General features: G+C 45.3%; 1 protein-coding gene across 3 annotated transcripts in view; it reads left to right on the forward strand.

Moving 5' to 3' along the window:
- The window catches only part of LOC121358799, a 60,384-nt gene that overhangs the window by 14,905 nt on the left and 22,176 nt on the right, over positions 1-23,303 (forward strand). For all 3 annotated transcript variants that reach the window (XM_041477263.1, XM_041477264.1, XM_041477265.1), the window contains exons 2-3: positions 4,419-4,494; positions 5,755-6,245. In XM_041477263.1, the coding sequence (XP_041333197.1) occupies positions 4,419-4,494; positions 5,755-6,245 (567 nt within the window). The remainder of the gene's footprint in view (positions 1-4,418; positions 4,495-5,754; positions 6,246-23,303) is intronic.

The following is a 23,303-nucleotide window of genomic DNA, read 5'->3' on the forward strand; positions in this document are numbered from 1 at the left end:
AAAGCCAAGCAATGGAAATGGAGAAGAGCCAGCAGCAGAGCCCTGTGCTGTAGGTTGCCCATGTCTGTAGCAGCTGCTCTGTAGGCAGTGTGGCAGGGGGGAGGTGAGTGAGTACTGGTTTCATTTCTCCAGTCTGAAGTCTGAAGAAATGGAAATCAGTTCCCCATCACAGAGATACCAGTAGTTGTTGTTGAGCTCATCCATTGCTTTCTGGTTTTGTGCCAGGAACCGGGGTGTGAGACCAACTTAGCAGAGTCTCTTTCCAGGGCTCTTGGAAGGGACTTCACTTAGTTGCAGAGATTCCCTGGAGTGGCTGGCCTGAAGTGAGCAAGCCTGGGTCACAAACAGCCTTGTATGTGCAGCACAGGCAGCATTGGCCTCTGCCAGGGAAACTGCCTCCCTGGAGGTAAACTCCCTCCTTCCCTCCCTCCTTTACTCCCAGAGGGAGGTTGGGAATGATGCCCTCCAGCCTGTGTACATTCTTCATTCAAGCTGGGAACAAGGGGTTGCCTGTGGTCAGTTGTATCTTTGTATTATCTCTTCCTCATAAACATACCTATGCTGAACCAAACCATGCTGTTGGTATTTTAGGTTTTTGGGACAATGCAGCCTTTAAGTGGAGCCTGGTGGGAGAGTTTTAGTCTGTCTTAAATTTGAGATTTCTTATCCTTTGTAAGCTCACAGATGATTTTTAATGTCATTGCTTTTGATTGTATGATAGCAGGATAATTTCTCTTCTGGAAGCCAAACCAAGAGGAACTCCACCTTAACATAATGGGACTTTTTAATTATCTGAGGTATTTCAGAGCTTTAGACTTTGAGGGTGATGTGACCCTTTAGGACCTGGACAGTTTCAATTGCAGTTTGTTACTCAGTTGACAAGCAGCAGTGTCATCAGAAGGACATATTTTTCTGTCTCTAGTTTATTTCTTGTATCTCCTAATTTGTCTTTCATGTTAAAACTCCCTCAGAAGTGTAAGCTTTACTCTTAAGTTTTCCTTAAATACCATCTGGTTATTTTACACCAAGCTGTATTTCCTTACTAGAGATGGATGAGAAATGAAATGCATGGGGAAGTCAGTTTGTTTCTGTCTGGAACAGAAGAAGTCCTTATCCTGACTGAAGGTGTGTCAGGTGCCTGAGCTGAAGTTCCCAGGTGTAACACTGGGTGGTCCTCATCAACAGGAGGCTGCTTTCTGATGCATTTACTGAAGAAAGACTGAAGGGTGGATGGCCACCTGTCCTTTGGTTTTTGGCTTCTTTTGTGCCATAGGTTGTAAACATTTACACATTTATGTGAATTGAAGAATTTTTTTTTCTATTCTTTTCAATTTTGCATGTTAAAGCACATAGTGTGTTGGGCAGAGTCCTGGCAACTTTTCTAGTTGTTCCAGCTTGAGCAAGAGCTTGGACTATTGTGACACCAAGAGGAGTCTTTCAGTATAAACAGTTCTGCAATTGATGTGCTGTGAATGAAGCCATGATCTGGTGGGACTTTTGATGTGAAGTTTTTGAATCTTCTGCTACAGCAGTGTCACAGTTCTGAATTTCTGAGGAAAATGAGGCTGTGCTGCCTTGGACAAAAGTAAATCTGTGGCTAATATATGGGAGGCTGGAGGCCTGAACACAGTACTGCTGTGTTTAGTGAAATGTTTTTGAATGTTTAGGAGAGGGTACTGTTAAAGCCTGGGAAGAGTCAAAGGAGAAAGTATTTATCTCCAACTAGTCAGAGCATTAGTCTTTGATTCCACAGATCTCTAGTTTTTGGAAAGTCTTGTTATCCAGACTGACAGAGAATCTTTTTTTTACCGCGAAAAAAAATTTTTTTTTTTTTTTTTTTTTTTTTTTTTTTTTTTTTTTTTTTTTTATCTTCCATTAATCTTTGCCTATGTGAGGTATTGTGACAAGGAGTTTCAGGTAAAAAATTTCAGCTCTGCAAGATTAATGATTAGCCTGCTATGAATGGTGGTTCTCTGTTGGGGGACATGAGAGCTAGAGTCTCTTGTTTGAAAGATTTTTCTTTCAGGTGCTCTGAAGAAAACCTCTAGCAGAGTGTTTAAGGCAACTCACAAGGGTATTGGTCTGGTTGCCTGAGGGACTGGGGAGGACTCAGTAGAGGAGAGTTATCCATATGAGGCCAAGGGATGGTAAAATTTCACTTGTACAGGGAAGAGTGAATATTTTGGGAGCCTGTGACCTTCAAACCAAAGACCTTCAAATGTCAGTCGTTGACTCAAATTGAGCTCCTGTCTTAAGCATCTCAAGCCAGTGATATTGTGCAGTAGCTGTTTGACCTGCATGTGCTAGATGTCATTGGTTTTTTTTTTTTGAAGCAGTGCCATGCCATATATTGACATTCACATTGTACAGAAACTGAAGCTGCTAGGTTTCCCACGCAGAGCTGCTAAACCTCCCTGAAAACCCTGCCGTGTCCAAATGAAAGGTTTTTATGTGGGAATGAGGCACAGACTAAGGTCAGTACCTCTCGAGTTAGAAAGGGAGCCTTAGCTTTTATAACAGAGACAGGACCTCTGTCTGTCTGTACAGCAGCTACACAATGGCACCTCAGTGTCAGCTGTCCCCTCTGTGAACTACCATGGTACAAACAAGGTATTATACCTGCTCTGGGGACAACTAGAAGTCTCTGTGTTTGGCAGTGTTCCTCAGTGCCAGCTGCCTTTATTAAATGATGCATGTGTGTGAACACATACAAGAAAATTGTAGTTGTAGAAGGAAAAACAATGTCCTCCGTTTACTTCAGGAATATCTGCACCGGGGATAAATCTGCAATCTGACTTGCCTGATTCATCTTTTGACAGTTGAGAACATAGTTTAAAGACTAGCAAGGAAGGAAAATATATTTTGATTTCTCAAAGGGCAATGTAAATACAGAAGGGTGAAAGGTAGCTTTAAAGGAGGAGGGGGGAAAAAAGGTGTCAACATGCTTTTGAGGGGAACAAAATGCCACAAACACAATCCTGGAGGATGGTCACAAAATAGGTGTGTTGATTTAATAGCTGTCAAATTCAGTATCAGTCAGAATTCCTCAACTATTACTATTTCTCTGCATCAGCAGTGTGTCTTTCATAGACACCTAGGTAAGTTTAGCTGCTCTTTTGTGTCTTTGGGTGGCTGAAACACTACAAAGACATCTCCCCAGGGTGGTGGAGGTAAAATGGGTCCAAATCAGTGTAATGACTGCATGCTTGCCCCCTCTTCGTAAAAGTCAAGCACAGCGCATCAAAGGTGTAAAATGGAAATGGCATGTAACCTTTTGAAATGTACTGCCATTAGATTCTGTTGTCAGCAAGTATTTTGAGGCAGCTAAGAATGATGGCCATGTTTGTTATTCTGAATAAAAAGTTGTAAGAAATAATGAAGTTCATCTTGCCATGATCATGTTATTCCAGAACTGTTTCTTATAAAGGTTTCTTTTAAGTATTGCATTTTCCTTTGACTCACTTGGTTTTGGCTGCTGCCAGAGACACATACTAAGCTGTGTAGCTCAGTGGTTTGATCTAATAACTTCCAGGTAGGCTCTATGCGGCTGAACAAAAGTCACTTTAGTAACAAGGTAGGTGGGATTTCCTCTGTATAGGAAACTCAGAAGCAGTGTAATCTATCTGACCTATAAAAGCTTGGTTTCAGACCTCTAAATCCTCTCAGCTACCAGGTTTGTTCAGTGTTAGACATCTTTTGAGGGAGTAAGTGGCTTGAAGTCCATTGGCTGACACAGAGCAGATGTTCCTGAAAAGTCTTGACATTGACAAAATATGTGAATTGTTAATCTTGGAGCATTCAAAGGTGTTCAGTGGTACTGTAAATTATATCTTGGAGGGGACAGCTTAACAGTATTGTCTGTGTTTCTGTGAAATCATGTTTCTTTTATTTCTATTAAATACTTCAGGGCTGTCCTGTAGGAAAGCAAGGTGAGTCTGTTCTGTGGTGGATTGTGTGTGAACTTCAAGGGGGAAGTGTGGGTACATACACAGGATGGCTAAAGCTAACGTGCCACTTCCATTTGTGGGTGCCTTGCAAGTGCTGTTGACAGGATGTGTCTTTATCTCGGCAGTGGAGATTTTGGAGATTCAGTTATCCACGTGATGTGGATGTGGTAGGCCATGATGGTTGTAAGCTACATGTCTGGGAAGTGAAAGGCAGGATATTTTGTACTTGGGAAAGATCTGGCAGGGCAGTGTGGTGGAAACAGCAGTAGTCCATGTGTTGTGTGAAGATATGATGGGAGATTTGGGCTGGGATAGAGGATGTGTATACAGGAAGGTGCTATGGCTGGGCGTGTGTGGTTAGGTGAGGTGGATGCCTCCAGGATATGAGAGGGGGATGGTGGGGGAAGTGGCTTGGGCAGCAATATTCAGTGTTCATGATGAAGCCTTTTCTTTCTCCTTGTCCCCTCCTAGATCTCCTATCCCCCAAGTGATGAGGACAGCGATGACTCTGAGGGAGAGAACCAGGAACTTGCTCAGATCGACAGAGGTAAAGGGATGAAGATAGAAGGATCCCGGGATACTACGGCTGAAGTCAGTTTTTCTTTTCACTCGTGCTCTTGCAAGTGCCTCCTTTTCAGTCCCCAATGTACCACAATCAGATGCATTAAATCAGTCACCTTTGAAGTATTTGGGACCTCACAGGGAGAGGCTGGTATTATCAGATGCTGCAGTTGCATTTTTACCACCAGAAATAGACATTGTTATCTATGTGTTAAAGTCCCAGTGCTGGAGACATGGGGCAGAGATGGTCCACAATTGTGCCAGCAGGAGAGCTGGGACTAAAAATTTATCTTCTATTCCGTGCTTTTGCACTTGTGTCATCTTTGTTCTGGGTTTCCTCATCCTTGCTATTTTGAGTTTTAACCTTCAGTTTATTAATTCCCCTGGACTCATTATTTGATCATCTCTCTCCCTTCCTCCTAGACTGTTGGTATTGTGCAGCCCTATTCTTGCATCTAGTGAGAGTCTTTGATAGAGATGATACAGGTGCTCTGCTGTTGTTTTTGGTCTTGATATGAAGTTGCTTAGAACTGCAGGTGAAATCTGTAGTAAATGCATCTCTTAAATTACACTAAGTTTGCTGTTAGTGTGTGCCCTGTGCCCAGGCTGAACCAGATTCTTATGCAGAGGAAGCAGAAGTTCAGTTCCTGACCACAGGACATATCCTGTTAGAATTCAAATCCCTGTTCCATATGCTTAGCATAAAAAGACATCAGCAGAAGAGATAAAGCATGCCTAGCTTGTGCCTGAAGACAGGCTCTCTTGTGTGACAAGTCTTGTAACAGAGGACTTTGATTTCCAGAAACCAGATCTCATTTATTTGAGCCATAAAGGTGACACTTAAGGTAGTGTAACTTACTTGGCTCTTCTGCCCTGAGAACTGGTAACTAGAAGTTCATGTTTTTGGTTAGAGGCAAGTGCCTAGCAATACATTTGTAGGCTTGTCTCCACCTTGAGGAGGTGAGGTGGGTGACAGATCTGTGTTCTTTCTCTGGAGCTAGACTTCCAAGTGATGGTTTGAAAGGGGATGGCATTTAGCAGTCTGGTCTGAAAAAAGTCTGGAAACTTGCAAAGGGAAGCATTCAGCTGGAGGGTGTTTCATCTGGGAAAGAGAAGGTGGAGAAACAGCTCAGAAGTTTACTTGGGAGGAGATGAAAGCAGCAGGTCAGGAGAAAACACGCCCATTTTATATAGGCTGTGGGACGCAGATCTGCTCTGCCACTTCTCAATCTCCTCCTCCCTCTAGAGAGAAGACGGAATTGTACCCTGACTCCTCTGGCCACCAACCAGCTCCAGAACCAGGAGAGCCAATGCTGCAAGGTTCGGGCCCTCTTCCATGCCAGCCTTGACCGCCACAGCTCGGAAGAGGAGCTGGAGCGCATCAACCGAGAGTTTGCCGCGGAGAAGCGGAAGTGGTCCCAGGTCAGCCGGCTCACCTGCTGCAGCGACGGCAACAACACCTCCTCCAGTGATGAAGAAGTGAAGAACTTGTGCGCCATGTCCTTCCGGCCCGTGGCAGAGCAGGGCGATGGCCTCCAGGCCAGCCCGAGCCCCGTGCTGTTCAGTGCCTCCCCTCCCAAGAGACTCCAGCCCCTGGTGCGCAGCCCGGCCTCCGGATCTTTAATCTTCACAAGCGTTGGGGCGGGCCTTGAGCAAGTCATGCCTTGTAAGAGACATCGACAGGGATATGGGGATAAGGTCAGCAGGCCCAGCCTTGACCTGGAAAAAATGCAGCAGGTAAGGCAGAACTTCATGTGAGGAAAGCAGCATTGCTTGAGAAAAAGGCGTGGTAAGCAAAGACAGAATAGGGTTATTGAGGCGAGAATCAGTAAATTCATAGGGCTGCTTCTTGTGGTCTTGTCTTCAGGGGCACACCTTCAGGGTACTTCTGCTGTGTCTCTAGGATAAAATTGGGGTAAGTGTAGATACCCCTCCTGAGAGGTAAAGGCACTGCTTCTTGGTTCCTGCTCTGCTTGGGCTGCTCTCTTGCTACCCCAGGAGGAAGGCAGCACTCGTACTGTCCAGTTCATTGCATGGCACAGAAACAAAATCACTGGCATTTGCTTTCATCGAGTTATCACTGCTTCCATGATCTGACCTATGTCACTTACTCCAAAATAAATTAATTGCTTAGCATGTATAAAAAGAGCCTTTGGTGAAAGTGGTTGTCGACGTGATGATGATAGGAATTTCCACACTTGTTGACCTCCTTGGGCCTAGATCTCTTCATGCCTCCTAGGAGTTCTATAGTGATGTAAAGGAGTGCTTGTTTACCTTCTTAACACTGTACAAACTGCTTACAGTTTGCTCTAGATGCAGTTACTCTTGATTTTTCAGGACTTTAATTTGGCCTGGGACTGAGGCATGGAAATGCTAGAAGTCTGCCTTGTCTCTGCAGAGCCTGGGAAATGGGGCAGGCTGCCCTGTGCATTTCCCATCTGGCGCCTCTCTTTCAAAAGGCCTTGCTGTAGAGTTAGTATTTCATGTCTCCATTATTTTTCTATTTGCTCTGGTGTAGTGTCAGTTTAAAAGGGTATCTGCAGACATCTGCTGGCCCTGGTATGTTGCAGTAAGTTAAAAACAATTATTTTCAGTTGTGAATTTCCTCTCATTAGGAAAGAATTTCACTGCCTCTGGTTTGTTGGACGTACTAGTTTTAACCTTGCTTGCAACAATTCCTTTAACCCTACAAGATGGACCCACTAAAAGAAAGGACTATGCGTTTATTTTCCAAGAACCCTAAAAGTGAGATTTCTGTTTCCCTATTATGTTGTTGGTTTTTCTCAGTCCTGCTGGCAGCATACATCCCATGAATACATAATGCAGAGACTTGTGCTTTCAGTACGGTTTTCCTCACCCCCTTTTCAACCTTCTAGCCAAGTTTCTGCTCACAGAACATTCAAAAGGCCCAGTCTTGCATTTCACATCACCCAAATCTTCTACTGATACTGACAGACTTTAATTAGTCTCACATCCTTACGAGAGAAGAAGAAAGCTGCTAAGCCTGTGCCCAGCCATCTATTTTTTCAGAATGCACATAAGTAAATGGGAAAATGTTTCTTTTGGCCCAGGTGATTTCTCTGATTTGGATGCCAGGCATAGCATCTGCCTGCTCTCCCTTAAGCATCTTTCAGCACTGTCTTGAGAAGTGTATTGATAAAGGTTAGGGGCTAATTTAAATGAGCTTTCCAAACTGCTGGTTTTTTTTGCGGGGGGGGGAAACCTTGCGAGAATTATTGGCTTCCTTGTCTATTTGCTCTCTACACTTCTGGATTAATTGTGGCAAAGATTTTTGCAAAAGAAGTTGAAACCTGGAGGGGAGATGGCAGTGTGTTTTTAAAATAACATTTTTACTGTGATGTCATTAATATTCCATGGTTGTGGAATCCATGTTATATAGAAAGGATAGTCAGCTGGTGGCTTTAATTTGACAGAAAGTGTACTGAGGGCACAACATGACGTGACACACACATGCACAGTGAGATGTAGCCTGAATATTTTATTTGGTCATTTGTATTATTTTTGTAGTTTGAATTGGTTAACGTTCAGCCAGTAACATGTTGAAGCTTTATGATGAGTCTTTGCTTTCTACCTGTACTTATTTCTCCTATGAAAATCATTCAGGGCCCCCATTCCCCACTTATAAAATGGGACCAGGGTGTTTGTATTTTAGTCTGTTTCCATTTTCCAACAAAAATGGCTCTTAACTGCCTGGGTGGTGTGTGGCATCCTGTGTTTCTTAGTCAGGTAAATGATGCATATGAGGAATGTTAATATTAAACAGGCTACTCGAAGGCTTCATCTGGGCTTCAAACATCAAGCTTTTCTTGCTTTGTGATTCTTATCCTTCCATCATATGCATGCCCATGAGAGCACAGCTGAAAAGTTTATCAGCTAGACATTTTTTTTTGAGCAGCAGATGTGGCTTTCACTCTTATCCCTGAGCCTTACTTCTCATCCCTGCAGCTCTGTGCGGCTGACAGAAGACAAAGAGTATCAGGCAAGATGAATTCGTGCCTGAAGCAAATGTGCTGTGAGACAAGAAGACACTTTGAGGGTGTGATGTGGTATGGGTAACTCAAGGGTGGATGAAGAGATGCCAAATGCTTTGCATCAAATTCTGTTTATGTTGGATGGTGATGGAATGTTGGTCCAGAAGGTTGTGGTGTAGAATGGATCTGTGTTGGGATGTTTAAGAAGATTCTGCTTCTTCCCATGGGTCAGTGGCAAGTGGTGTCCAAATGCCTCCCTGTATTCCAGTGATTTGGTGCCCTTTGATAAAAAAGGGGAGCAAATTTGGGAGACAAGTGGGTTGGGGGCAGTCAGAGTGCTTTAAAGAAGTCGGGGAATTGCTGTCCTTTCTTGGCCTGTGAATAAATGGAAATCTCCATCATCCATGCCTCCTGCAGCAGGGAAGGCTGTACGAGGAGCAGGTTTAAAAAGCCTTGTTTTGGTTAGATGCCAGGCTATGCCTTTCCAGCTTCACAGGGTACAGTAATTCAGCCCTTCTATGTCCCAGACATGAGTTTGGACTGTTGGCAGATGTATTTCCCACCCTGGCTGGTCAGCTGGCCACCCAGTGTCTCTCTGTTGAGGCTGAGTGACGATATTTCAATGCATGCTTTTCTCTTCACTTGTCCAAAGGAGTAGAAAATTAGCTCAGAAGACTTCTATTCTTTCCCTTAATTGGGCAGAAATGCCCTGGCTTGTGCAGACACTCGCTTTGCTGCAGTGAATGCCCTCTCCCAGCACCCCTTGATCATGGTCCCTGGACAGACACATCATTGCATGCAGGCCCTGCTGCCAGCCACTTGCTATTTAATGAAGCCTGCTGTCACCCTGCATGGCTGCTACCACTTTAGCATATCTGACTTTTTTGGCAATGCTGAGAGCACAAAGTCAGGGAGAGCAGGGATATCCTTGGGTTCAAGATGAAGGCACCAGGTTCACCTGAGGCATAAGGAAGTCTAGGGTGTCACAAAGACTTCTTGGAGCTGCTGAGCTCATTCCCAGGGGACTAATTGCTCTTGGCATGTTGTGTAAACAGAGAGGAAGTAAAGGATCCTCCTGTGCTATTCAGTGGGACTGCCAGGAACACCTTTGAAATCTACTTAAAGAAGCTTGTGAAGTCAGAGTGTAGTATTTGCAGGCAGAGAGATCTCTTGGAGGGAAAACCGCTTTGGGGTAGCACAACAAGCAATCCAAATTCTTTGTGTGGGAAGGTGCCTGATACAGAAAGCATAATTTTGAAGTACAAGGCAAAGAGGATGGGTACATGGGTATGTTTCCAGGTACGTTGCAAAGTGATTAGATAGGTCTGAGCAAGACATGAAACCTTTCTGCTGTGGTTTGCCTGCTTGTATAGACAGAATCAGAAATTCATAGCATATCTTGAGTTGGAAACAAACCACAAGTTCAAATCCTGGCCCTGCACAGGACAGCACCAAGAATCACACCATGTGCCTGAGAGTGTTGTCCAAATGCTTTTTGAACCTTGGCAGGGTTGGTGCCATGGCCACTAACCTAGAGAGCCTCTTAGAGTGCCGAGCTACCCTCTGGGTGAAGAACCTTTTCTTATATCCAACCCAAACCTCCCCTGACACAGTTTCAGGCCATTTCCTTGGATCTGGTCACTGGTCACCATGGAGAAGAGAGCAGTGCCTGCCCCCCTGCTTCCCCTCATAAGGAAGTTCTAGACTGTAATGAGGTGTCCTTTCAGTCTCCTCTTCTTCAGGCTGAACAAGCCAAGTGATCTCAGCTGCTCTTTATTTGGCTTCTTCTACAGAGTGCTGATACCATTTTCTTTTTGGAGGCTTAGTGCCTTCTTTAAAACGCAATGAGATGCTAGCATGAAAAAGGCTATCTGAGAAGAGAAAAACGCATCCTAGGCTAACATTTGGATTGTTCATTGCAGTGTCTGCACCCCCTTTAGTGGTGATGAGTGGATCTTCATCTTGACTTGACACTGGAATGGCGTGGATAAAGTGCCTGATGAGAATCCTAATTTGGGTTTAACTGTGTAATATCAAGACCATCTTCCTTCTGCTATGTTTCAATATTCGCATTTTGGTTGGACTGATTATTGGTGGGGTGATCAGCACTGAAAATGTCCTCTGAGTCAATACTGGTTGCACAGAGGCTGCAGAACACCACTGGCCACACGTGACCAAGGACCCAGTGTGTGACCCTGGTGCACTGGGGTCTGGGCTTTGGGCTGCTAATGGCTCCAGGGTGATATTTCCATATCCTTAGCACAGCTGGGTTTTGCCCTTGCCTGTCTCTCCAGGTCTTGACAAATAGCTTCCAGATAGCTTCCACGTGTGAGCTTGTGAGTCCTTTTCACCTCTTGGCCTCCCATTGGAATCCAGGCCTTTTCAGAATTGTTACCATCTGTTTGCCCATCTGAGCTTCTCTCTGTGGTGAGAGGGTGCCAGAAAATCTTCTGCTGGTTCTGGTGGTAGTTTCAGCACAGTCTCTGCCCTGGGCCTCACTCTCCAGAATGACTGAGTGGAGTTCAGGGGCCTGTGCTGGGCATAGTGGCTTACACCAATTCTTAAGGGGCCCAGTACCAGAATTTGTCTCTCAGGTGTGGGAAGTTGGGCCGTAGCAGTTCTTTGTCTGTGGGCTTGTTGAAGCAACATAGTAAAGAAAGTGTTGCAGAAACTGGTTGCATCAGTAGAGAATGAGAAATTCTGCTTCTGGTAACCCCCTGCAATTTTGCTTTAATTTTTCACTCCGAGAAATATGCTGCAGCAGCTGTTCTTCCAGCACAGAAGTGCTGGTCTCAACCCTGACAGTGTTTGGCACTGAAGTGGCCAGAAAACAAATGTTATGTGTGGCTGCTGCAAGGCAGTCCTAGCATGAGGAAATTTGGGGCTGAACATGATCGATGATATTGTCTGGTCTGCTTGCCTGTGAGGATGCAGTTCCATGGTGGGAGGCTCTGGGACTCTAGACATGTACCATATGAGTGGGAGATGGGCATGGTACAGGTGTCTTGTTCTTTGCATCTTTGGAAGAGCTGGGGGGATGTTCTCGGGTGGTTTGATCTGTGTTGTAAAGACTGGCTCAGTGCTGGCTAGCTGATGTTCAGTTTGCTGACATCAGACACTGATAGTCTGACAGTGCTGGGGAGAAAAGTGTGCTGTCTGGGAGGTGGAGTGAGACTCAATAGCAGGGGAAATCATGAGGAACTCCACCTAGCCCCAAGGAGGTGATTATGACTCTACCATGCAGCAGATACCTCTGTCTCTGTGTCTCATAAGTGTTCCCTGGATGGTTATCTAAACATTATGCAAAAACATTAGGAAGTGCCTGTGTGCAGCTGCAGCTGGGTGAATCGGAATGTAAGAGAGGAGTAACCCATGTACAACTTGGCTTAGCTGCTTCTTAAAAAGCATAATGATTTCCTTCCGGAAGAGACAAGTAAATTGACTGTGTTGTCTTTTCACTGACAGTAGGGTTCATCTTGCTGCCAGCTTGTAAATGCCAAAGGCAAGGCAGGCAGGATGTCCTAGTCCTAAATTCTGGGCATCAACCAGTGTACCAGAGATTAGAGCATTCTTACAGAATGGTTGAGGTTGGAGAGGCCCTCTGGAAGTTATACAGCCTGTATATCAACAGCTTCTCCAAGAGGATCTGTGTTCTCTGTGCGTTGTTGAAATACAGAATTAATTTTAGTGGAAGTCCACTCCTGTTCTGCCTTGCCCCATGGCATCTGTTGATACTGTGTTCACCTTTCAGGTGTGCTACTAGCAGATTTTCATTCTGAGCACATGCCCCTCTTTGCACCTCTTCCACTGTTGTATGAGCCCTGGCACAGAATGTGTAGTCCATTCCTAGAGCCAAATGCTTCTGTTCTTCTCCCTTGATGTTTTCCTTCCTTGTTTTATCTCAGTGCAATTTTGTTCCATTTTTGTAACGTGCAAAGGGACAACAGTTCAAGAGGGAGATGGACAAATGACCTGCTGTCTGGAAGTACTTATCAGTCTCTCTTTCCTGGGGTATGTGGCTGTGTAATTTTGCTGCCTTTTTCTGGAAGCTCTGGAAGCTTGTGTGCTGGTGAATATATCCATCTGGACTACCAAGGGAGGGTGAGCCAGTAGCTAGAACATATGCTGAGACATCTGAAATGTGGTTCCTTGAGGTGCTACTGCAAATCATGAAAGAGCAGGAATTAGGTTGGTTGGTTGGTCAGGGTCATTTGGGTAACACCAGAGAGCTTAGTTGAGCAAAAGGAAGATGAGGGAAGGAAATTTGATGTGGCTGAAGTCTGAGAAGCAGCAGTGATCTGTGGAATAGGAAGGTTAAGAATGGCAGAGACAGATCTGGAAGAGACTATTTTTGTTACATTAAGATTCCCAAAGGGACAATAATAGCACCTGGCAGAAGTGGCAGAAAATTATGAGCCTGAAGTTCAAGCCAAGGGCTTATCATTTAGATTGGCAGGCTTGCTGGCTACCTTCCCAACCCTGCTGTCCTTCTTTTTTTTCCTCAAAGCTCTAAAGCCTGGAAAGAAGGTATTAAACTAGAGCTGAGTCTTTGGCTGCAGTCCAAAGAAAGGAGATCAAATGGGCATATGGGCATCACTGGCATGTGGCCTTGGGATGTGACTTGGGGAGAAGTCCTGGGTGATGCTGTGTAGGACTTGAACTCTTGGTTTGACTCTGATGGTTAGGTAGGCCTGGGAGGAGCAAATTGGGAAGGAGGTAAAACACTTCCATTGGAAGCATCTGCCAGAAGTTCTGCATGTGAATGGACAAGGCTGGGGTTTTGACCTCTAGCATTTTGCTTTCAAAGCACCACATGTAATAGTTCCTACAGAACTAATAGAAGGAAGAGCCCAGCCTCCCATATCTGCTAGCTGTGTTTTATGGTGAGCTGCCAGCTAGCCACAGGAAACATCACTCAGCAAAACCGAGAGCTCCTAAGTGCTGCAACAACACAACTGGTTAAAATGTGATTGATTTGTGGAGTGAGCAGCAGTCACAGAGTGGGTGCTGGATTGGATCCCCAAGGGTGGCCATTCTGCAGCATATCACTGTTCTGTCTCTTGTGTGTTGACTTCTGGTCCTTTTCAAATAAGGTTTTCTGAAGGATATTTTCTTTCTTGTTTTTATACAGTACTGTGTAGGAGGATAATGTTGGCATGTTATTTCCCAGTTCCTGAGTTCAGCCCAAGTAATCTCAAGAGCCTGACAGATTAAAAAGTTTTGCTGTGACCTGTGTATATGTTTCAAAAACACCAGCTTGGAGATGCTGCTTGGAAGCGAAGGTCAGGGCTTTCTCTGCAGTACTCTCCTCTTCTGCAGTAGCACTGGATTGTCCTCACCTCCCCCAGCCTTGCTGTGTCTGCACTAGAGGGGCTGCCTGGGTTGTCCCAGTGTGGCTGTTGAGTTGGCCAGATACCTCTCCCTGCCCCCTCCTCCCTCAGCTTGTGGCTCACTGTGATACAAATATCTCATCCTTGCCTGGGGAGAGAAGGAGTGTGCAGGCGGCTCCACCATATGCTGTCACTGCCCAAGTCGTATTTGGTCTGCGAGTGAGCAGATCGCTCTTTAGATGTAATAAGTTGCATCTTTTGCTTGTGGTAGTGACCTCTGAAAAGGAGAGAGCCTTACCGTTTGGTTCTTTGGAGGGCCAGTGAAGTGGCTTGAGGAAACTGGAGAGGGTGAATGGCTATTTAGAACCAATCTGGTTATTCCTCATATAGTCCAGAGGGCATCTGATGGTGGTGGCTGTTTTCTGCTTGATTTTCTGACTTTGTTGTATAGGTTAAGAAACTGAAATAAGCAGTAGAGATGATTAAGTTTTTTTCCTTTGTTCCTACTTTACCACCACTAAGTGTTGAATTCTCTTAGAATTCAGCAGCTACAAGATAACAGGGGCTGCTGTTGCTTAGAATTCAGATGGTTATAGAGTTGTTCAAAGCACTGTACAGAAGAGACGGTAGCAAGGAATAGAAAACAAGAGCTTGGTTTTCCTTAGTTTTTCCCTGGCATTGCTTAGTGCTGTATCTGTGAACCAGAACACCTTCCTTGCCCATCACGGCGTGGCACTGGTGTCTGAGAGGTGACACGGGTGTGCTCTGCACCCAGCAGTCTCCCATGGGGCACTGCCCATGAGCGAGAAGGAAGGAGGGGAGTGGTAGTATGAGTGGTAACAGCAGCAACAGAGCAGTCATGTGATGGTGCCGATTAACTATTGATATTGGGTGTTTGTGCTCCAGTTTGTCACCACACATGGAGAGCAAGCAGCTTGTCCAGAGCATGTCTGAGTCTTGAAAACGCAGCAGCCATTACTGCTCAATAGGCAGAAGCTGGCTGAGCTTTTAAGGCCAAGCCCGTGACTAGAGTAAACACTCTGGGAAATGCTGTATTTGAGACAAGCTTTGGAGTGGTAGAATAGCCAGCCTGGCTGTCAACAACACAGCTGTCCTTGGCGTGGGCTGGGGTTTAGCTCTGATTTTCTGCCTTAGCTCTGAATAACCTCTCCATTGTTGGCTCACATGAGAACCGCACTGCTGGGCTCTGCTCGCGCTTTCTTTCAGCCTGTTGATGTCAATGGGAGTTTTGGGCATTGGTCCACAGCTCATCTCACAGGGGGGAGGCACTCAATAGAGGCATCTACTTCTCATGTAGATGGAGACTGAGTTAAACCAGAGCAAATTGCCTTGTAAAACTCCCTGCCCTTTTCCAGAGCTGTGAGCCCAGATACACTTCTCATTGAGCTGCAATTTGTTTTGAAGAAATGCTGACCAATAAGGGAGAGACAAACACTCCCTCTTCAAGCCAAAAAAACATGTAACAACACTTTTTCTAAATTAAAGATTTCAAAAACATAGGTGTCCTGGGGGCCATAGGTAAATTGAAACACAAATGAAGACAGTTAAGAGAAACCCTCTGAAACTTGCTGGTTTTCCTCATTGCAAACAACCTTTTTGGTTTCCTGCTGGACTTTAACTGCTTATGCAAAGCAGTTTTCATAGGAATGAATTTGTAAAACTGAGCTTTGTCTAGAGTGTTAGGAACTTAATGTAAATGAAGTCTGTGGTCATGTCTATACTAGGAAAGGCTGTATTTTTAATTCAAAAACATGCTTGTGTTTTAAAATCCTGGCATACGCTTGCAAGCTATAATTTCACCTTCACATGTTTAATTATGAAAAAATCAGGTTGATCTGCTGCATAAAGGATAAACCCCTAAAATGCTTTGCAAGTTACTTTGCAGTCTTATTGTAAGCATGCTCTTTTTGACAGCAAAACAAAATTATTTTAAACAAAATAAAAATTGTCTACCTATGGAGGCTTTAGAAACTCCCTCTCTTGCCTGTGACTTCAGAGGCCAATCTGCCATGATGGTATGTGGGCATGTTATGGTTAAGAAACAAGAAACAGTTTTAAAAAAATAATTTTCCAAATTTCAAATCTAGTTGATCTCTGTAATTCCTAATACAGGTAGAAATATCTCTAAAATGGAGCTAGTCAGATGTCTGATTTTTCTCACTTCTGTAAACCTGTTCCTTATGTTTCAGGTGATGTGATTTGCAGCTGGGAGAGCAACCATAGGTCAGGGAATGCCCTGAGTTTTTTCAGGAAAGTTTGTTACAGCTACTGTTTGCTGTATGTGCCAGAAAGACAGACAGACCTCACACAAGAACATGGTGTACCTGACTGGATGATAAGACTGTATATTGATCATTCTTTAAAGTGAGTCTTTAAGTTGCAGTGCTTTGTTCAGAGCTCTGGTGGAAATAGCACAGTGAGTTCATGGTATGTTTGTTTTCATTGTAGTACTGAATTTGGTGTGTTATCCAGTCAAGCTTTTAACTAATTTTCAACTTAATATAATTTCTTGTTTTCCTCTGAATAACATAACCAACCCTTTTAGTTTCAAATTATTGTTAGCGGAATGAGTGCAATTATGAGCACTGAAAGTGGTGCTCTTGGAAAATATTTTCTAAGCAGAAAGACTTACAGTACAACTATTCTAGCATTCTTATCTCTTCTCTTTCATGGTACACCAATGTTCTATTCAAGCCTGACTGCTACAAGAAATGTGAAAGGTGATTTTGCTGTGCTGGTTTGTCCTGTTTGCATTTTGCACTCTTACTGTGGGCAGTTGTGCTAAGCAGTAGGGCTGAATGAAAGGTATAACCACAAGAAGCTGAAAAAAAGCCAGATTGCTATCTCATGATGGGGCTGCTGGTAGGGTTAGAGGTAGAAAACAGCTGTAACTACTGCTTCAACGGTGAGACTTGTCTGTGTTGCTCAGTCCACTGTATGAAACTCTGTACTGACCTGAGGCACTGGTTCATTTGCTTTCCAGATGCAAGCATTAAAATCATTCAAACACCCTCAAAACTATTAATATAATTGGATGTAAACTTCTGCTTTTGTTACCAACCTTTCTCTCTACAGAGGATCCTAATGAACTTGGTCTTGAGACATTCTGATCACTTTTGAATGTGTTAATCTGTACTTTTGTCCTTCTGCAGTGTGGTGAGTGAAGGAGCACTCTTAGTCCTAGGGCATGACTGTTTTGTAAGCATGAGATGGGCTGAAATCCTGAGCTGAAAGAAGGAAAAACTGATATGATTTGTGCATTAAAACTGATGCACAAATCATATCATGCATGCATGTGTTATGAATACTGACATGTGTTATACAGGCTCTGATACGATCTTGCAAGCTATTGAGTTGATGGTTTATTTCTAACTATTTGGAAAGTGGATCTTGATGCAGACAATGGAGTGGCATGCTTGAGGACAGCAGTTCTCCAACAAATACTTCATTCATGCACAGCTCTGAGGGTTGCTGTGCTCTGCTAACACCTGTTCAGAAGGGCAATGATCTGCTTCTGGCTCTGATGGTGCCTCACTACCCTCACATATGGGAGTTTCAAAAAGTTGCAGGAGTAATGTGTATCCTGGGCTGATACCCATGGGCAAGTAGAGATGCTGAAGCTCACTCAGCTCATTGGAGTGTCCAGGGGAGAAACACTGATTGCTGGATTGGTTGTATTGTTTCTTGCACTGGAGATGGTTCCCTGGACCAGCCTTACACCATCTGAAGCCATGTGCACTGTTGAGGATGTGAATGAAAGGATGCAAAATGGTATCAGAATCTGCAAGTACTGATCAGCAGCACTGAAGGGAGATATATGCCTACTTAAGAGGAAGGACAGTGCCCCAGGCGAGAGATACTGGCTCCTCTGGAATATTTGCAGGTTGTTCACATGGGTACAGGCCTAGGCCAGCCCTTTCACTGTTGGTAGGTCAAACCCCATCACAAGTTCTAAGTTTCAACACTCAGGCACCACCTGAGCAAGACCCTGTGTGCTGTGTGGCGTTGTGCTGTGAGGCACGTGTGGGCAGGCCCTGCTGCATGTGGGCATGGGAGAGCAATCTCCAAGTGCAGTCATTAGTTATGTTCTGCATAAATGGATTAGCTCCCTGGAGTAAGAGGCCTTTATGCTATTAGCTGCCTAGCTGCTTCAGCATGCTCTTCTTCCCTATTGAACCTCACAGCACTAGTGTGTGAGGTTCAGCAGGGAAGAAGAGCAGGGGAACAAGTAGGTGATTGGGTGGGGAATGTGGGAACGGTTGGCTTATGTCATCATTTCTCTCTGTGTTGGTTGGTGTTGTACTACTCCCACTACATGGATGTCTGTAGGCAAAAATGCTATCTCAGGTTTGTTAATCATCTTCTGGTTTCCAATTTCTAATTTAGTATTTGTTTATTTTCATGTGCTTGTGCAAGCACATGAGATTTCCCCAACAGACATAGTGAAAGGAGAATATGCTCAAGTATTTTGCAGGTCAGTGCAGACATGATACATGTGTGTGTCTTTCAAGGAGAAGAAGAGGAACTCTGTTGCCCTGTGCTCAGAGCCTGAGCAAGCCCTGTGGCTTGGGATGTTTGCTTCTGTAAGACAGGCTTGTTTTGGCTTTCCAAAGCTGTTTATATAGTCAGTCTGCATTTGGCTTTTTCAGTTTTCCTGCTGTCCATAAATCCAAGTTCTCATCTGAAGATGTGACCTTATGTGTTTTCTGCTTAAAGTTCCACTTGTGAGTGCTCCCAGCAGCACCAGATGAACCCAAGGCAAGGGTTCCCACAGGGTAATGTCATTTGCACTCAGCTGGAGAGTGTGGGAGGCAATTCAGAGCCACCTTTTGAGGTTCCTGTTGTGAAGATCCAGGCCATTGACAAATCCTTTATTCATTTAGTGCAATGTGTATATCTCATGTTGCCCTATTTTTGAGAAGCTCCACTAAGTCAAATCCTCTGGCTAAAAATCTCATTAATAGGTACATATTCCAGGTTCTCCTCACAGGAAACCCACTGATCTCTACTGGATATTTTCTGTGGTGGATTAGGTAGATTTTGTGTGGGTTTTACACCTCCTGAAAAGTTCCTTGTACTAACTTTGGGGCAGGGTTTTGGACTGACAAACAAGCATTTAAGTCTAAGAGTTTCTACTTTTAAACATAAATACTTAATATGAACATCTAAAATGTTCTAGTTGTTTCAAAACCAGGAAGAAATTGGCTTAAAAATTTAGAATTGAAACCATTCTGAGCTGGTTGTTTTGGCCTGTTTTTTTCCTTTCACCATCCACACACACATCTATCCTTTCATGTGGCAAACCTGTGTGAGCATGCAGTCTCTTCTGGAAATCTGGTATTCTGTATGCTTGGCTGTTCACTTTGTGGCTGGTGTGCAAGAGGCCCTGTGGCATGCACAGAGCATTTGGAATGTCTTGTAGTTTTTTCAGCTACCCAAGGATAGCTTAAAGGCATGCACTTTTATCCCTGTGTCCTCTGGGTTTGGAGCAGCTATCTGTGGATTCTCTTCCTCTCCATGTCCCTGTAATGTCACAGCTGACAAGAGTTGGTACCTTTCAGTTATTTCAGTTTTTCTTCTTCTTTCCCAGGGTATGCAGCTGTGTGATTTTCAGAGCTCTCTGCATCTCCCTGTTTAAAGGGGAACTGTGTTTACTGTATTGCCTGACTTGTGCTGATGTCTTAACCCCTCCTTAGGGCACTTGGGGACAGCATTTAAACAGCAAAGGGTGGAAGAGTCTGGGACTGCTTGTTTCAAGCCCCCAGCACTGCCATCTCCCATGTGCTGCAGCAGCAGTGGTGAGGGGAGTGGGACAAAGCTGCAGGAGGCAGTGTGCCTTCTGCTTAGCTCTGTTTGAAAAGTCTGTGGGGAGGGAGGGCTTTGGAGTCATGTCCAAGCCAAGGCCTCAGTTAGAAGTGAGATAAACTATAGAGACATCAGATGATATGTTAGACTAGACTGGACATTCCCTGTGGACAACTTTGGAGCCAAGGCCAGAAAGGAAGGGAGGAAACAGTCACGTTGGCCTTACTGAATTAAAAGATTTGTAAGCTTTTTCTCAGGAGCTGCTACCATGCCTGCCAGCTGTGAAACTAGACACCCCCCCCCCCCCCCCCCCCAGTCCCTTTGCACCCCTCCTCCTCCACAGACTCTAGTGAGCAGGAGGGGCAAGCCCAACATTTGAACTTTGGTAGCTTTGGCATGTGCAGATGAGTGATAGGGAATTAATGAATCCTCTCCTTTCTTTACGTTTTTGTTACTCCACAGGTGCTGGAGTTTTTGATCAGGTCTATTTCCTGCACAAGTGGAGCTTTGGGTTTTTTCCAGGCCTCAAAGAAAACTCAGTGAGGGATTTGGGGTTGGCATGGAGTGAATAGATGAACCATCTGATGTACCCTGCAGATCAGCAGACTCAAGACTCTGCCAGACCAGCAGGGAAAGCGGCTGCTACGCCAGAGATGCTCCGTGGATAGTGTTTGCTTCCTCCATCCCCAAATTCCAATCAAAGGGCTAGTGGTAAAAGTGCCAGGGCAAATACAGCCTGTTTTATCTGTTCCGAAAGGGACAGGGCTTCTGTACAGGTACAGAGTGTATCTGATAACTGTGTGCCACAAAGAAGACAGAGAGGCAGTAGAAAACCAGTCACCTACAGGCAGGCAGACAGTCTGTTTGCTTAGACCACAGCTGTGTGAGTAGGTAGCTGTGTTTGTTAGCTGTGGCTCTAGTGTGATATGCAGGGAAAACTTCAAAAAGCAGCCTGAAATTTGAATAATTTTATCTGTTCTCTGGGCCTTGGGAATAGTGAGAATTCAGAAGTTCTGCCAGGCGGCAGACCTTGCTGGCCAGACTTAGCTCACTCTCTTCTGTAGCAGGCATTGACCAGGCCAGGAGCCTGGTGCCACTCTGCAGTGGTCACTTGCACATCGCCTTTCTGGGGCTGCAGTGCAACTGGGTTTTGCTTAATTAGAGGGCAGTTACTGGTCAGACTAACTTGCTGTTCTGCCAGTTTGTATTTGCTGTAGGCTCTCGCTCATTTCTCTTCAGCAGTGATAGCTGAGCCCTTTCCAGTAGTGCACGAAATGAGGTGATTAATGATAACCCTGCTGGAAAGGATTTTGGTGACCACAGGAATTCATTTGTTTTGGTTTTCATGGGCCACTGTTTGCCAAGTGCAAGTCCTTGCAATACATCTTTTTTTATAAGGCCTTGCCTGACTTTTTTTTTTTAACTGGGAGTTGTTCTCAATGATCACTTAATAATCAGCATTTCCTCTGCTGCCTTGTCCAGATACACTAAGTTGTCAGTGTTTGCACTATATGGAGGCTGAGGATTTTTGGCCCTTGCTGGCAGAGGATGATGCCTGGGTAACTGGGACTCCCATCTAGGTGGAGATGGGAGCTCTTTATGACATTGTTAAGAGACCAGGTATGTTGATGTTTAGAAGGGGCTTCTGATGGACTGAGGATAAATGTGGCAAAAAAAGCATGAATGACTAATTCAACAGAATATTTAACTAGAAATGACTTTCAAAAGAGTTAAGAGGCTTTTCACGATGTTCCACACTATCACCACAGCTTAGTGTTTGGATGCTAGGGTTTGTTTTTGTAGGAGGGGACTGTTGGCCAAACCATTTGAGTTGGCCTGTATTTTAAAATGCTGTGAGGCCATTTAACTTCTGATGGAGAAATCTGGAGACTGTGACTAATGATAATTGTAATTTAAAGCTATGCCTGAACTATAGCCTTCCTGTTGCTGTGCTGCTTCAGGGGCTGGGCAGGGAGCTTGTGTTTGTGTCTGGCACATGGATGCTTTGCACCCCTGGGCCCAGACAGTGGGTGATCCCCTGGCACCGGGCATCCCCAGTGATGCAAATGCAGAGTTACCCTCAGGTGCCTGCTGGGAAAGCTTGGCCCTCTGGTTTGTCTGCCAATTTAAGTCATGTCTGCCTGGGAGCCTGAGCCTGGATGGGGGTTGGTGTCAGCTGGAGCTTCTTCAGCTGAAAAGCAGCAAGGAGGAGCCTGTCACTTTACTGTTTTTTCTGTACGGTTTTTGCACTGCAGGGCTAAGAGGTGATGCCCATGTCCTAGCAACACTTCTCAGTGCCAAGGAATTAAAAAACCCAGTCCAAAATCAACCTACAAAGTAGATTTTTTTTTTTTTTTTTTTTTTTTTTTTTTTTTTTTTTTTTTTTTTTTTTTTTCTCCTGTTATTCTCCTAAACTCATTGGGACAGCAGACCTGGCTTTGTTCCTTGCAGAAAACTCATCTCTGTGTTGGCCAAAGGACAGGAGCCACGGCCCTCCTCCCTTGTGCCCTGCCACGCGGGCATGAGGCACTGCTCTCCTGGGTGGAGGATGTCTCTAAAGCAGTGGGCACGGGGCTGTGATGTTTAAGCCTGAAGGTGCACGGAGCTGTTGTGTTGGGCCTTGCTACTGAAGTGGGGCTGTGCTGGGCTTTCACATCTGGCCTGTGTAAGCACTGCCTTTGTGGGTAGCCGGTCCCCCTGCTTTAATTCAGCCTGTGCTCTCGAGAGGGCCTTGCTGGATCGCTGTTCTTCAGCAGCAGGGGGAGGCTGCCGCTGGTTTGCCGGCGTGTGCCTGCCCGTTCTGCCGGGGAGCAGCTGCGGGCCTGCGGCCCCGGTGCTGTCCCGGTGCCACGCCGTGGGACGGAGGTGGGGCCCGGTCAAGCAGAAGCCTACAGCCACAGTGTGCTGCACAATGGCCACTTTGTGCGGCACCCTGACCTCATCTGCCCACTGCGCTGCAGCTGCACCCCTGCCCCTGCCTTAACCCTCTGCAGCTCTCCCCGCCCAGCAGTGCTGGGGTAGGGGACAGGCTTGCAGCAGCAGGGTAAAGCTGTTCCTGCTGGCCCAAACCTGGCGCTGAGGGCTGCTAGGAAAGGAGATGAGGCAGGCTCTTTGCTCTGCAATGCCTTCCCAGGGCAGGAAAAAGGGCCACAGGGCTGTGCTTCCCTGGCTGGCTCGCTGGGTGTAATGGGATTGGTGTCAGGCTGGAGCTCACATGTAAGCATTGCCTCTGCACCAGCATCCGCTTCACCTCGCTATCCCAAGACTTTCTTATTGAGGCCCCTGCAGTCCTCAGCTTAATGGGCCATGCAGCTGCCTCCCTGCCTTGCTGTGAGGCGATGTTCTCTGTGCACATTGCATCACTGGGCATGGTTTTTCCCTTTTCATCAGCCCTCTGCTGTGGGTTAGAGTGCAATTTCTCCTCACACTGTACTGTTTCTTCTTTGGTCTTTTTTTTTTTTTTTTTTTTTTTTTTTTGTTTGAACAAAGCAAACACAGCAAGCAACATCATGGGTTTGTTTGTTTCTGTGCTAGACTTTCAAGCTTGGTCTGCCTTGTTCCTGGAAGACTCTGGACAACTGGGAAGCTGGCTGGTAGGGTTAACAGCATAGAAGTAAAACAGGGGTAATGGAGCTGAGGAGGCTTTT

Source organism: Pyrgilauda ruficollis, unplaced genomic scaffold (genome assembly GCF_017590135.1).
Source record: "Pyrgilauda ruficollis isolate IOZ18807 unplaced genomic scaffold, ASM1759013v1 scaffold4, whole genome shotgun sequence".
In the NCBI taxonomy this organism is placed as follows: domain Eukaryota; kingdom Metazoa; phylum Chordata; class Aves; order Passeriformes; family Passeridae; genus Pyrgilauda; species Pyrgilauda ruficollis.